The sequence below is a fragment of the Lynx canadensis genome, chromosome B1 (assembly GCF_007474595.2).
Source record: "Lynx canadensis isolate LIC74 chromosome B1, mLynCan4.pri.v2, whole genome shotgun sequence".
Taxonomy (NCBI): domain Eukaryota; kingdom Metazoa; phylum Chordata; class Mammalia; order Carnivora; family Felidae; genus Lynx; species Lynx canadensis.
In genome coordinates, this window is record NC_044306.2 from 168,872,084 (window position 1) to 168,885,129 (window position 13,046).

General features: G+C 40.5%; 1 protein-coding gene across 1 annotated transcript in view; it reads left to right on the forward strand.

Moving 5' to 3' along the window:
• The first annotated feature begins 229 nt into the window (after nucleotides 1-229).
• Nucleotides 230-13,046, forward strand: part of KCTD8 (potassium channel tetramerization domain containing 8) — a 265,877-nt gene continuing 253,060 nt past the window's right edge. The window contains exon 1 of the mRNA XM_030313950.1: nucleotides 230-1,241. Within this exon, the coding sequence (XP_030169810.1) occupies nucleotides 278-1,241 (964 nt within the window). The 5' untranslated portion in view covers nucleotides 230-277. The remainder of the gene's footprint in view (nucleotides 1,242-13,046) is intronic.

Here is a 13,046-nt window from a genome sequence, read left to right on the forward strand (position 1 = left end):
AGGAGCAGCCGCTCCTCCTCGCGCCTCCACCGCCGCCGCGGCGCCCGCGGAGGTCCTCTCCCGCGCGCTTCGCTCCCCCGATGGATCCTGGGCGCCGCCGCCGCCGCCGCTGCCCCGAGCCCTGAACGGGGACGCCCCGGCCGAAAGAACGTGCCGCCCGGCCCGAGGGCGCACCAGGCGCACGCAAAGGCCGAGGGCTGCCGGGGGTGCAAGGCACGGGCTTCGGGAAGGAGAAAGTGCTGCTCTCCCGTGTCACTTGGCCGGCGGCGGGGGGACCATGGCGTTGAAGGACACGGGCAGCGGCGGCAGCACCATCCTGCCCATTAGCGAGATGGTCTCCTCGTCCAGCTCGCCCGGCGCGTCTGCAGCCGCCGCCCCGGGGCCCTGCGTGCCCTCTCCCTTCCCCGAGGTGGTGGAGCTGAACGTGGGAGGTCAGGTCTATGTGACCAAGCACTCGACGCTGCTCAGCGTCCCGGACAGCACTCTGGCCAGTATGTTCTCGCCCTCCAGCCCCCGGGGCGGCGCCCGACGCCGGGGAGAGCTGCCCAGAGACAGCCGGGCGCGCTTCTTCATCGACCGGGACGGCTTCCTCTTCAGGTACGTGCTGGATTATCTGCGGGACAAGCAGCTCGCGCTGCCGGAGCACTTTCCCGAGAAGGAGCGGCTCCTGCGCGAGGCCGAGTACTTCCAGCTCACCGACCTGGTCAAGCTGCTGTCGCCCAAGGTCACCAAGCAGAACTCACTCAACGACGAGGGCTGCCAGAGCGACCTGGAGGACAACGTCTCCCAGGGCAGCAGCGACGCGCTGTTGCTGCGTGGGGCAGCGGCAGCCGCGCCCTCGGGCCCAGGAGCGCACGGCGGCAGCGGCGGCGGCGGCGGCGCGCCGGACAAGCGCTCGGGCTTCCTCACGCTCGGCTACCGCGGCTCCTACACCACGGTGCGCGACAACCAGGCGGACGCCAAGTTCCGGCGTGTGGCGCGCATCATGGTGTGCGGGCGCATCGCGCTGGCCAAGGAGGTCTTCGGGGACACGCTCAACGAGAGCCGCGACCCAGACCGGCCGCCCGAGAAGTACACGTCCCGCTTCTACCTCAAGTTCACCTACTTGGAGCAGGCGTTCGATCGCCTGTCCGAGGCTGGCTTCCACATGGTGGCGTGTAACTCCTCGGGCACCGCCGCCTTCGTCAACCAGTACCGCGACGACAAGATCTGGAGCAGCTACACTGAGTACATCTTCTTCCGTAAGTTCCCAGTGTCCGCGTTTCCTACTTCTCCCCGCCCCTTCGCCGACCCGCGGAGCGTTTGAGCCGGGCTGGAACCCGGACCGGGCAGGTGTCCCCGGCGGGGGCTGGTTAGCTAGTAAGTGCGAAGGGCTTTCCCTTGTAAGGCACAACTTACGGTTTCGTCTCTTTTGAGTCCCGTCTCCACCAACTCCGGAATACGCAGTTCCCAAGCATTGCTTTTTCTTAACTTTAGTGATGGCGCCCTCTCCCCTTGCCCTGCTCCCGGAGGAGCTGGGCGCCCTTCTGCGGAGGGCGGGAAGAAGACACGCAGCACAAAGCTGTGTGCCCGAGTCCTCACCCCTCTCCCTGCTTCCGCGGAATTCCTGGGGGTTAACTTATGTGGGTCTCAGCGGGGTCCCTCCAGAGGGCAGTTTAGCATCGAGGCATTACCGCGCACCGCCAGATCACATACAGTTGGTGCCTTTCTGGAGCAGGAGCGTACAATTACGGTGTTTTTGGAAGGGGGCAACGCGAGCAGTGGCGACTGCGCCTACCGGGCTCCTCAGGGGTCCAGGGCAGCTGGTGGGAAAGAGGAGTCCATCCACTCATAGAAACCTCAGATTTCCCCCGCCAGTTGTCAGTAACTGCTGGTTTCCAACAGCGGCTGGTGGAAGGAACTAGAGTTTGGATGTCTGCTGCTGTCAGGGTTGGAGCTTAGGAAGGGACTTGGTGCGTGCGTGCGTTGTGTGTGGGTATGCGTGTATGTGTATGTGATTGTGTTTCCTTTCTGGGCACCTCACGTGCGAAAGGAGGATTGAGTCCACTTTCCCAGGGGGAATAAAATGCAGTGGTTTTCTGAAATGAGAGAATGGGGGCGAGGATTTGGAAAGGATTTCGCGTGGTGCTTTTTGCAGTGCGCTTCGGGAGGGGGCTCTGTGGATCAAGTTCAAGGACTGCACCAAGTATCACGGGGGCTGGGGGGGATGGGACCGGCACAGTAATCAGTGACGCTTATAAAGTGAGGGCCACAACTAGAGAGCTATTTGGACACAGCAAAAGCCAGCTGGGATGGCAGCAGGAACATCATTTGGCAGACGTTTGTTTTTTCTTTGGCAAGACACAAGAAGCTTTAAAACTTGCCTGTAGAGTTAAGGAAGAGTATCATTGACAGCCTATAGTAGAACTAGACCAGCTTTAAAGCTTTAATTGTATCTTTTTTTTTTTTTTTTTTTTGGTAATTCACTCACTGGGAACTAGACAATTTATTGTACTTTATTTTGATTAGAGAAGTGGAAAGCATATTTATTCCCCCACCCTCCCTCCCCCACAGGTGCAAGCTTGAATGGAACATGCTCTTTGTGTATTCTAGTAACCTTGGAAATAGGGTGACAAAACACAGCACACTGGGCCTTAGTATTAGATTGTCTTTTTTAATGGTGCTGGATTTCGTGTGAAAATCATTTCGCAAAGAAGCAAAGAAAATTCCCTGAAGTAGTAGATACCAATCTAATTGTCTTAATTATATCAAAGTGTTACTTGTTACACAGCAAAAAGTTTTATAGAAAAGCTGCCCAAAGGAAGGTAATATTGCTTGTATAAAATTGGGATCTCTTCAACATAAAGTAATTAAAACATTATTTAGCATCACTGTTTACATTTTATCCTTTATCAATGGGACCTTTATTACCATTTTAGCTCTTAAACATTTGTCATTCCAGTGTGGATATATTTATAAGCATTTTAGAAGATGAGATGAACTTTTGACTCTTTTGGGGTTAGTGGTTTTTATTAGAGAAGAAATGAGCATACATGTTCAGTAGTTCAGATTCTTGCATTTTGAAATCTTTCAGTGTTGGCCTTTTTCTCTGAGAGTTGTGGACTTGAACATGTCCATTACTTTATGAAGAGAATATAGGTTGTCACTCAATTATGAAAACATTCCCTTAAAATAGTGTATTGCAATTGGAAACTCATACACTTTAACTAATAAGGTAATTTGCGAGATATTTGGAATTGAGGATATTTCATTTCTGGAGCCACAAGGAGCGTTAAACAAAATAAAATATCCATATTACGAATAGCTCTTTGCAGAGTCCTCATACAACTAATGAGCTCTGAGATTCATTCATAAAAGTCCTAGAAATCTAAGCAATGCACAGCCTTCTTTATTGATTATTCTCGGGGGGAAAATACACAATCTCAGGTTAAATATTGTTCTTCTGAAGTGGTATTCTAGTCACTGACTAAGCAAACAAGCCAATTTGCCATGTGAAATATTGTATATGCATTTACTTTATGTTTGTATAGATTGTAGCTAATTTTCACAAGTTCTTTTGCACAGGATTTCTTTTAATATTGGTCAATGAAAATACACTGTGCAATTTTTGTATCTCCATTTCCTTCAGTTTAGGTAATGATATAGATATACAGAGTATAATTATTTTGTCTAGCAGTCTCTGTTTACAAAGACTAACAGTGTTATTCATAAAAACAAAATCATTGGATGAACTTGTTTGTCCACCATGTTTTAGTGGCAGAAGAGGGTCTTTTAGCTTTTATTTCCCCCTTGACACAGGTTCTTCAACCAATATTTATTTTAGTGTGTCAGTCATTTTAACACCTCTAAAAATTCAGGCTATGTGTGAAATTAGCAGTATGAAGATGATCTGAACCTGTAGAATTGTTGTTTACAGGCTGAAATATGGATTTCAGCTCCTCCCTCCCTCTCCCCACTTGCCCCTAAGTTTCTATACAGACGGGAAGAGAGTGGCAAATGGTCTGGTAATCCCAGACACTGCCATTTGCCGAATGTGTGATCTTGGTTAAATTATTTACTTCTTCTAAGTCTCCATTCCCCTGCCTGTATAATGGGGATTGTTATAGTACCAATTTTATAGGATTTGAAAATACATGTAAAGTGCTCAGACCAGTGCCTGACACATAATAAAAGTCGAACAAATATCAGCAGTTACAATTATAAGCCATATTATACAGACTTTATTATTCTTGTAAATATTACATTGCAATTTTGTTTTATGGTAAGTATGGTTGAATTAATTATAAAGTTAATTAGAAAATTATTTTGCAATTAAATGATAGTATAATAAACTTTTAAAAGTTTGGCATGGCCAATTTAATAGCAAGTTCTTTCCCAGAACTTGGATTTTTAGGCCAAGTTCAAGTCACCTATGTTTGCCAGTCATATTACAGTTAGTGTTTTTGGATCAACTCCAACAGAACCCTTTTCTGATTCAGAGCCAAGAAGTGTTTTAATGCTTTCTACTAGGACTTGAAAGTTTGGTAATATTTTCTGACAAACACTGAGCTGGATTCATTATCTCCTTAAGTGCTTGTATCCACGTCATTGGGTTCTAATGCTCAAGGTTATATACAGGCTATTAAACATTTAATACCAACTTCATTTGGCTACATGGACACTTTTATCTGTTTTCAGCATTAACTCATTATTTTACCAAGTCTTTTAGATTCTGGAACCTATACTAATGATACCGTATTGCATATTACTCTTTTAATACTGAAGATTGTCCTTTTTTTAAAAAAAAATAATATTTATTTCTGAAAGAGAGACAGACAGACAGACTGTGAGTGAGGGAGGGGCAGAGAGAGAGGGAGACACAGAATCCTGAAGCAGGCTCCAGGCTCTGAACTGTCAGCCCAGAGCCTGATGCAGGGCTCGAACTCACGGACCGCGAGATCATGACCTGAGCCAAAGTCAGACGCTTAACCAACTGAGTTACCCAGGTGCCCCTGTCCTTCCTTCCTTCCTTCCTTCCTTCCTTCCTTCCTTCCTTCCTTCCTTCCTTCCTTCCTTCCTTCCTTCCATTCTTTCTTTTTTAAATTTTATTTATTTATTTTGAGAGAGAGAAAGAGAGAGAGAACACGAGTGGGGCAGGGGTAGAGAGAGGGGGAGAGAGAGAATCCCAAGCAGGCTCCGCATTGACAGTACAGAGCCTGATGTGGGGCTCCATCTCACAATCACATCTCACAATCATGAGATGATGACCTGAGCCAAAGTCAAGTGTTGGACACATTACCAACCAGTCACCCAGGTGCCCCTAAAGATTGCCCTTTCTTGAAGGAAAGCAGAGTGATTTTTGTGCTTTCTGGGTTTTGGGGGGAGGGAGGGTGTCTGTTAAGTGTGCTTGTGGCTGCTTTTAGCTATGTCTGGAAGACAAGGCATTTTATGTTGACGTTGTATTATAGACAATAGATAGTTATAGGCATGGAATGTGATACATAGACTACCCATAGTTAGAATAAACATTGTATATATCCTTTATTTCTCATAATCAGTGTGTTTACAGAATGGTAATACTGCTTTTCTCTTAAAGTGCTTCCTGTTTTGTATTCCATGTGTTGGTTGAGTAATATTTGGTGTGAAAGTATACACTTCTCCAGGATGCACTTGATATTCTTTAAGTTTGGTATATTTTTGCTGTTGTTTTGACATATCTAGGGATTAATGCTATTACTGACTGACCTATGAATTCTGATTTGTCTGAATGGACTTTTATATCTATTCTTTCATGTATCCTGATTTATTTTACTGTGTTGGGTTGAAGTAGCTAGTTGAGTTGAAAATATTCAAACACCTCTTCAGTCCTATGTTGGCAGGCCTGTTGTATTAAAAGTTTTCTAGGAAATATCATTGAAAGGTTATTCTATTTATAAGCATACCTTTACATTTTTATATTATTTTCCTAGAACAATGTTCCTACTTTTATTACAAACACTGTTGTATGGAAAATAATTTTGTTCATGACTTTTTATAAAGTTGGTTCTTTTCCTTCTAAAGACTTACTAGTTATTTTCATAATTATATTGTGAAAATTTCTTTTGCATCCACATGACTGAATGACTTTTGAGTCGGTGGAGAATAAGCAAAAGGAACAGATAACTTTTTAAAACAGCAAGGTCCTGATTTCATATAAATAGGTAGAGTGCTAAAGCAGACAGAAAATGACAAAATTTGGGGGGTGCAAAAGGTTTGGAGGCTGTGCTATGGCATTGGCTCCTGTTTAAGGGCATTGAACTTTTATGTCTGGCATGGTACTGTCTCTAAACTTGATCATTTCTTATAGAGTTATGAGTTCATTTTTTCCTGCTACCCTCTACAGTGTCTTGTTGACCAACTATTATTCACATTATGAAGCTGAAAGACTGATTGATATTATGTTTTATTAGGTAAAGTCCTTTTTTGTAGCTTAGAATACCAGAATTCACAGTGTGTGTGTGTTCATGCGTGTGTGTGTATGTTCATGCGTGTGTGTGTGTGCCTTAGTTAAAAAAAAAATCCCCTGTAAAAAGAGAAATAATCTGTATGAAAATAAGCATTAATTATTATCTATTCTACTGTTATGAGTTATTAACTGACAAGAGTTGAAACTGTGAAAATGATCAACTTTTCATTCAAAAGTAGCCCTTGTTTGATTATGAAAGTGATACATGCAGTTTTAAAAATTTTACAAAAGTAAAATAAAAAAAAACACCAACAGTAACCACTAATAATTAAAAAAAAAAATTTTAACGTTTATTTTATTTTTAAGACAGAGAGAGAGCGTGAACAGGGGAGGGGCAGAGAGAGAGGGAGACACAGAATCTGAAACAGGCTCCAGGCTCTGAGCTGTCAGCACAGAGCCCGACGCGGGGCTTGAACTCTTGGACAGTAATATCATGACCTGAGCCGAAGTCAGACGCTTAACCGACTGAGCCACCCAGGCGCCCCATAACCGCTAATAATTTTTTATTTATTTTCTTCCAGTCTTTTTTCTATTCATAGGTTGGTGGGAGACATATTTTTTAAAAGTTATGGTTGTCGTATACAAATGATTTGTATGATGTCCTTGTTTTTGACACATTCAATACAGCTAATGACACTTTTGCATGACATTAAAATTTTTATTGATGTCTTAAATAATAAAAGTATAATACATGTCCTTTGCTCTAGAAAGTATTATAAATTAATCTTGGTGTTAGAAGCTTAGAAAAAACTTGATTTTTTTTCAAAATACAGATTGTATAATGAAAAGAACATTTACTACATATCTAATTTTGTGATGCGTTTTATGTACATTACAGTGTTCCTTGAACTTGGCATTGGTTCCCTACTACTTCAGTTGGGAAACTATGACTTGAAGAGGTTAAGTACCATCCCTGGGTCATAGAGCTATATGGGGCTGAAATGGAATTTGAATGGTTCTGTCTTACTTTGAAGCCCTTCTTCCTAAACATTTAAAAATTATACCTGTTTCATTCAGTAAATTTGACAAGTATATTTCAGTGTCCACTCAGTACTTAGAACTTAGCTCTGCAAGCAAAAAGAGGTAGTGTGAACTACATATGAATGAATCAAATATTTCTTAATCTATGTTAAATTTCCATAGGAATACAGTAACTACATGTTTTTAGTCTTTACTTGATGAAAAGGTTAATATTTTTTTGACTAAGGCTACCATATTCATGGATGTTTTTCAAATTAAAGAAAACAAACCATTTGACTCAATTTAGCACTTTTTTGGAGAACAAGTAGTATTTGTAGGTTTGATAAACTGACAAATTTGAACAGTGCTAAGGTAGTCGTATACTCCTTTTCTATAGAAAATTCATTTTCACTTTGTATATTAGAACACATTTTATATGTTCTTTCCTTAGAAGGTGGCATAATGAAGAGGCTATTTTAGTTGAAATCAAGTTTTGGTAATTTTATATAGTTTATTGGTTCTGAATATTGCTTAACGCCATTAAGTTATATATTTGGCATAATTAAGTTAAAAACAGTATTAAATACCTGATGGGTACTGGCATTGACTTTCAGTATTTTTGAAGCCATGTTTTGGAAGTGTGTGTGTGTGTGTGTGTGTGCACGCGTGTGTGTGTATATACATATATATGTGTGTGTGTCTGTATGTATATTTATATAGTATATACAAGTGTATTTGAAGTTCTTGGGAAGTAGCATTTTATATTACCCTTCAGTTCATATTTATTTACAGGTATCATTTCTAAACCCTCTTTTGAATTAACTTCAGGGTATTGAGTGAACTGTCAGCAGTTACTAGCAGCCACTATCCTGCAAGATGTGCTGGTGGCTTTTCTAATCAAGTTCATTGTTTTAGTAGTGAGAGGCTGTCCCATCAGAAGTTTTGCAAGGAGTTGCCTAAAGATGAGAACAACTTTATTCAGAGGATTTCAAGCTCATTCCAATAGGTTAACTACCTTATAAGTTCTAAGTGTAATGGTGAACCTCCAGCTGTAGACTTGAACACACATGTCTTGTGCTTATCAGCTGTAAACTTCCCATCATTCATTTCCGTGTGGGAGTATTTCATGAAATCTAATTATTCTACAAGGCTAGTTGTATTTTGCACCTTCAAAAACAAAAGTAGGTGAAATATTTTATGCTGAGCTCATATTATTTACAAGTTTGTATCCTAACCCGTTGGTTTTTTAAGTGTATTCTTTGGTATACTCATGAAACACTGAGTGACTCCTTGCTATAGAATCCTTTTGTGTTTAGTCTCTGTACTTCTCCAGGTACAGGGTCCTTATTGAATGTCCTACAATATGTAATTTCCTTCCTCTCTCTTTTTTCCTTTCCTGATAGGTTCCATTTTCCCCCCTAACTTTATTGAGATATAATTGACATATAACATTTAGTAAGTTTAAAGTATGCGACATATTGGACATATTGATTTGATACATTTATATATCGCAATATGATTACCACTATAGCATTTGCCAGCACCTCTATCATATCACAGAATTACCATTCCTTTTTTGCAGTGAGAACATTTAACGTCTGCTTTAACAACTTTCAAGCATATAGTACAGTGTTGTTAACTATAATCACAATGCTGTACATTAGATTCCCAGAACTTAATCATCTGATAATTGGAAGTTTGTACCCTTTGACCAGCATCTCCCCATTTCCCCCACCTGTCAGCCTTTGGTAACCACCATTCTGTTCTGTTTCTCTGAGGTTTGTTTGTTTGTTTTTTTCAGATTCCACGTATAAGGGGTATCATGACGTATTTGTCTTTCTCTGTTTGACTTAGCTCACTTAGCATAATACCCTCAAGGTGCATCCATCACAAATGGCAGGATTTCTTTCTTTCTCAAGGCTAAATAATATTCCATTGCATATATACTACACTTTCTCTTTCTATTTATCCACTGACGGACACTTAGGTTGATTCTATATCTTGGCTAGTATGAATAGTGCTGCAATAAGCATGGGGAGTGCAGATAGCTCTTCAAGATCTTGTTTTCATTTCCTTTGGCTATGCACCCAGAAGTGGGATTGCTAGGTCATGTAACAGTCTCTTTTCATCTGGATCTTCTGCATGAGTCCTCTCCTTGAAAGTTGACACCAAGTCTTGCTTTTGTGTTCTCAGCAACCAGTGCAATTGCTAGTACACATTAAGAACTCAATAAGTATTTGTTTTTTGAATAAAGGTACAAATCAATGGATGAACCAGAGATGTTGGTGGTTCCATTAAGGTAGTTATTGAATTGAGATTTTGTATCACTTCTATTTAAATTGAGCTTATTGAGCAAATGCCAGGCTACATCATGAGATAAGACATACTTATATGAATGAAAGAGACCTTGCATTTCAATACTGATCTTAGTAAACTTTATGTAACTGTGAATTATGTTATTAGGTATTAGTGTATTAGCAAGAGGCCAGAGTAAAGATATGAGAAGTGGTTACACAGGCATTTATGAAGAATGAAAATAAAGAAAATGTTAACAAAAATAGGGGGCAGATTAAAATAATGTTATACATGAGCTTGTTAGCATTGTAAACGTACCCACACACATTTATTTCTATTTAAATGCTATGAAGGATGTTGGGCAAATGCTCTGTGCTGCAATCTATCTGCAACCACATTGCTGAGTATTTGCCTTTCAAAATATCTTAGATGTGGTGTGGCTGCTACCTCCAGATGTGGTCAGACCCTATCGTAGTGTAATATCAAGTCAGGAATTACCTGGCTATACCTGTAGGTATTTGCAAAGGTGAGGATCTGGATAACTCTATGTTGCAATTCCTATTCTTAGTTTTTAAAAGGTACCTTAAAAGGCACTTAACAGATATTACTATTTTGTGATCAGTATTGCAATATCAATTTTACTTATATTTATTAACCTTGTGTCAAGGTAGTTAATAAAAATAAATCAGCTTTTCTGGCAATAACAGCACATGTTTCATGATACTGGATAGAATGCTCATTATTTCAGTGTTTATTCACCAAATTTAGTTTGATCTTGTTCAGCAGGTAACTTAGAATGTTAGTACTACCATACTATAACCATTCTCGTATTAATGTCTATTTACGTAGGGTGGGGAGAGTAAGTTAAATATAACAAAAGAATATAAATTAAAAATATATGGTGTTGACTTCTCTTCCCCAGAATAGTGAGTGATTTAACCATTCAGTTGTGTTACCTCTATTTCTTTCACTAGTTATAATAACCAAACTTTGAGCATAGATGAAATTCATAATATATTGCTTTTTGTCATCATTTGGTATAATTATACAGCTGCAATTTTTGGTATAAGGAGAATAGGGAGAGTAGTAGTGTATTTAGGGGTAGACAATACCAAAATCTGTTATCTTCCACTTTTGAGAAGTGAAAACCTTGAACACTATGAATGGTTCAATATTCTTTGTGAGATTCCTTGACAATTTCTGGATCTGTCTTTGAGATCTTGGAAAAATAATCTCCCCTCTGAAGGGAAAGTGAGGGAAACAATAATGCTCATCGGTTTGTTGTGAGAATTAAATTAAATAACCCATATAAAACACTTAGGGGCGTCTGGGTGGCTCAGCCAGTTAAGTGTTCGGCTCAGGTCATGATCTTGCAGTTTGTGAATTCGAGCCCTGTGTCGGGCTCTGTGCTGATAGCTCAGAGCCTGGAGCCTGCTTCGGATTCTGTGTCTCCTCTTGTCTCTGCCGCTCCCATGCTCATGCTCTGTCTCTCTCTCTGTCTCTCAGTGATAAATAAACATAAAAAAACTTAAAAAAAATAAAACAGAAGAATATTAGGCACAAATTAAATGCTCAATACATGTTACCTGTTGTCAGGGCTTCAGATCACGTAACTGTTCCCATTTCTCTACAGTATCAGTTCTCAGCATCAGATTTCTTTTTCTTTTTGAGGAAATTGGTAGCAATACTTACGAGATTGCTCTGGAAAGGTCCCATCATCATTAGTGAAATGTTACAAAAATTACTGACTTAATAAGCGTAAAATCAACATTAAGATACTGTTTCTTAAGCGTATTTATTTATTTTGAGATAGAGAGAATGCGCACGGGTTCTCGCACTTGAGTGGGGAAGGGGCAGAGATAGAGGGAGACAGAGAATCCCAAGCAGGAGATTGACAGCGCAGAGCCAGATGTGGGGCTTGAACTCATGAACCATGAGATCATGACCTGAGCTGAACTCAAGAGTGGGACACTTAACCGACTGAACCACCCAGGTACTCCAATGTTAAGATATTATCAAAATAAGCTTATTCTAGTTGGTTCTTCATTGCTTAGGGGAAAAAATGTACTTTTCTAAGTTGAGTGTCAGTCACTGGTCAATTTTTACAAAATTAACAGGAATACTGGTATTCACTGGTTATTGTCTCAAACTGTAGGATGTATTTAGTCAAAGCACCTCTTTTTTTAAATATTTTTTTAATATTTATTCTTGAGAGAGAGACAGAGAGACAGAGCGTGACCAGGGGAGGGGCAGAGTGAGAGGAGAATACAGAATCTGAAGCAGGCTCTAGGCGCTGAGCTGTCAGCACAGAGCCCAATGCGGGGCTAGAACTCAGGAACTGGGAGATTGTGACTGAGCCACCCAGGCGCCCCTAGGCAAAGCATCTCATACTCCATATTTATATTTCTTGTGAATGCATTTAGCTTTCATTTTCAGCAGTTTTGTGTAAGAGAACAAATTGTCACAGCGCCAGGTGGACTCAAACATTGCTCAGAATCTGGGCACTTGGCCAAAAATTTTAGTCTAGAAATTGGATTTAAATACAGATTTCCACATTTTGAGGAAACTATGTTAGCTTTCAACTCATCAGCTCCTATTGAAACTAGGCTACACATTTTGAATGTAAGTTTTTTAGTTGTTGAAAGTCCAGGTATATGAAGAAAGCAGAGAGATCTAAGGCAGATGTTCATAGCCACTCAGAGGTAAGGCTCCCATATTTTGACCTCTTTTTTTCTGGTTGGTGAAAGCTGCATGTAGGATGTCTCTTTGCAGGTGCAGGATAAGGATTCATACATACAATTCCAGTGATTTCTGTTTTTTTTTTTTTTTAAGTTTAAGGTGTGCGATGTGTTACTTTGATACATTTATATATTATAATATGATTTCCTGTGTAGCAATATTTATCTTATTATATAATTATAGTGCAATATTATTGTCTGTATTCATTATACTGTGCTTTAGATCTCTGCGGCTTATTTACTACTGGTTACAGTTTGTATCCTTAAACATCATCACTCTTAGTGCCTCCCCACCAATCCCCCAATAATCACCAATTTACTCCATTTTTTACAGGTTTAACTTGTTAAGATTCCACATGTAACTGATATCATACAGTACTTGTCTTTGACTTATGTTGCTTAGGATAACATGTTAAGGGTCCATCCATGTTGTCACAAACAGCAGTATATTCTTTCTCATGGCTGAGTAATATTATACTGTGTGTATGTACCACATCTTTTTTATTTATTATTCAATTGCTGGGCATTTCCGTATCTTGGCTATTGTGAGTAATGCTGTGATAAACATG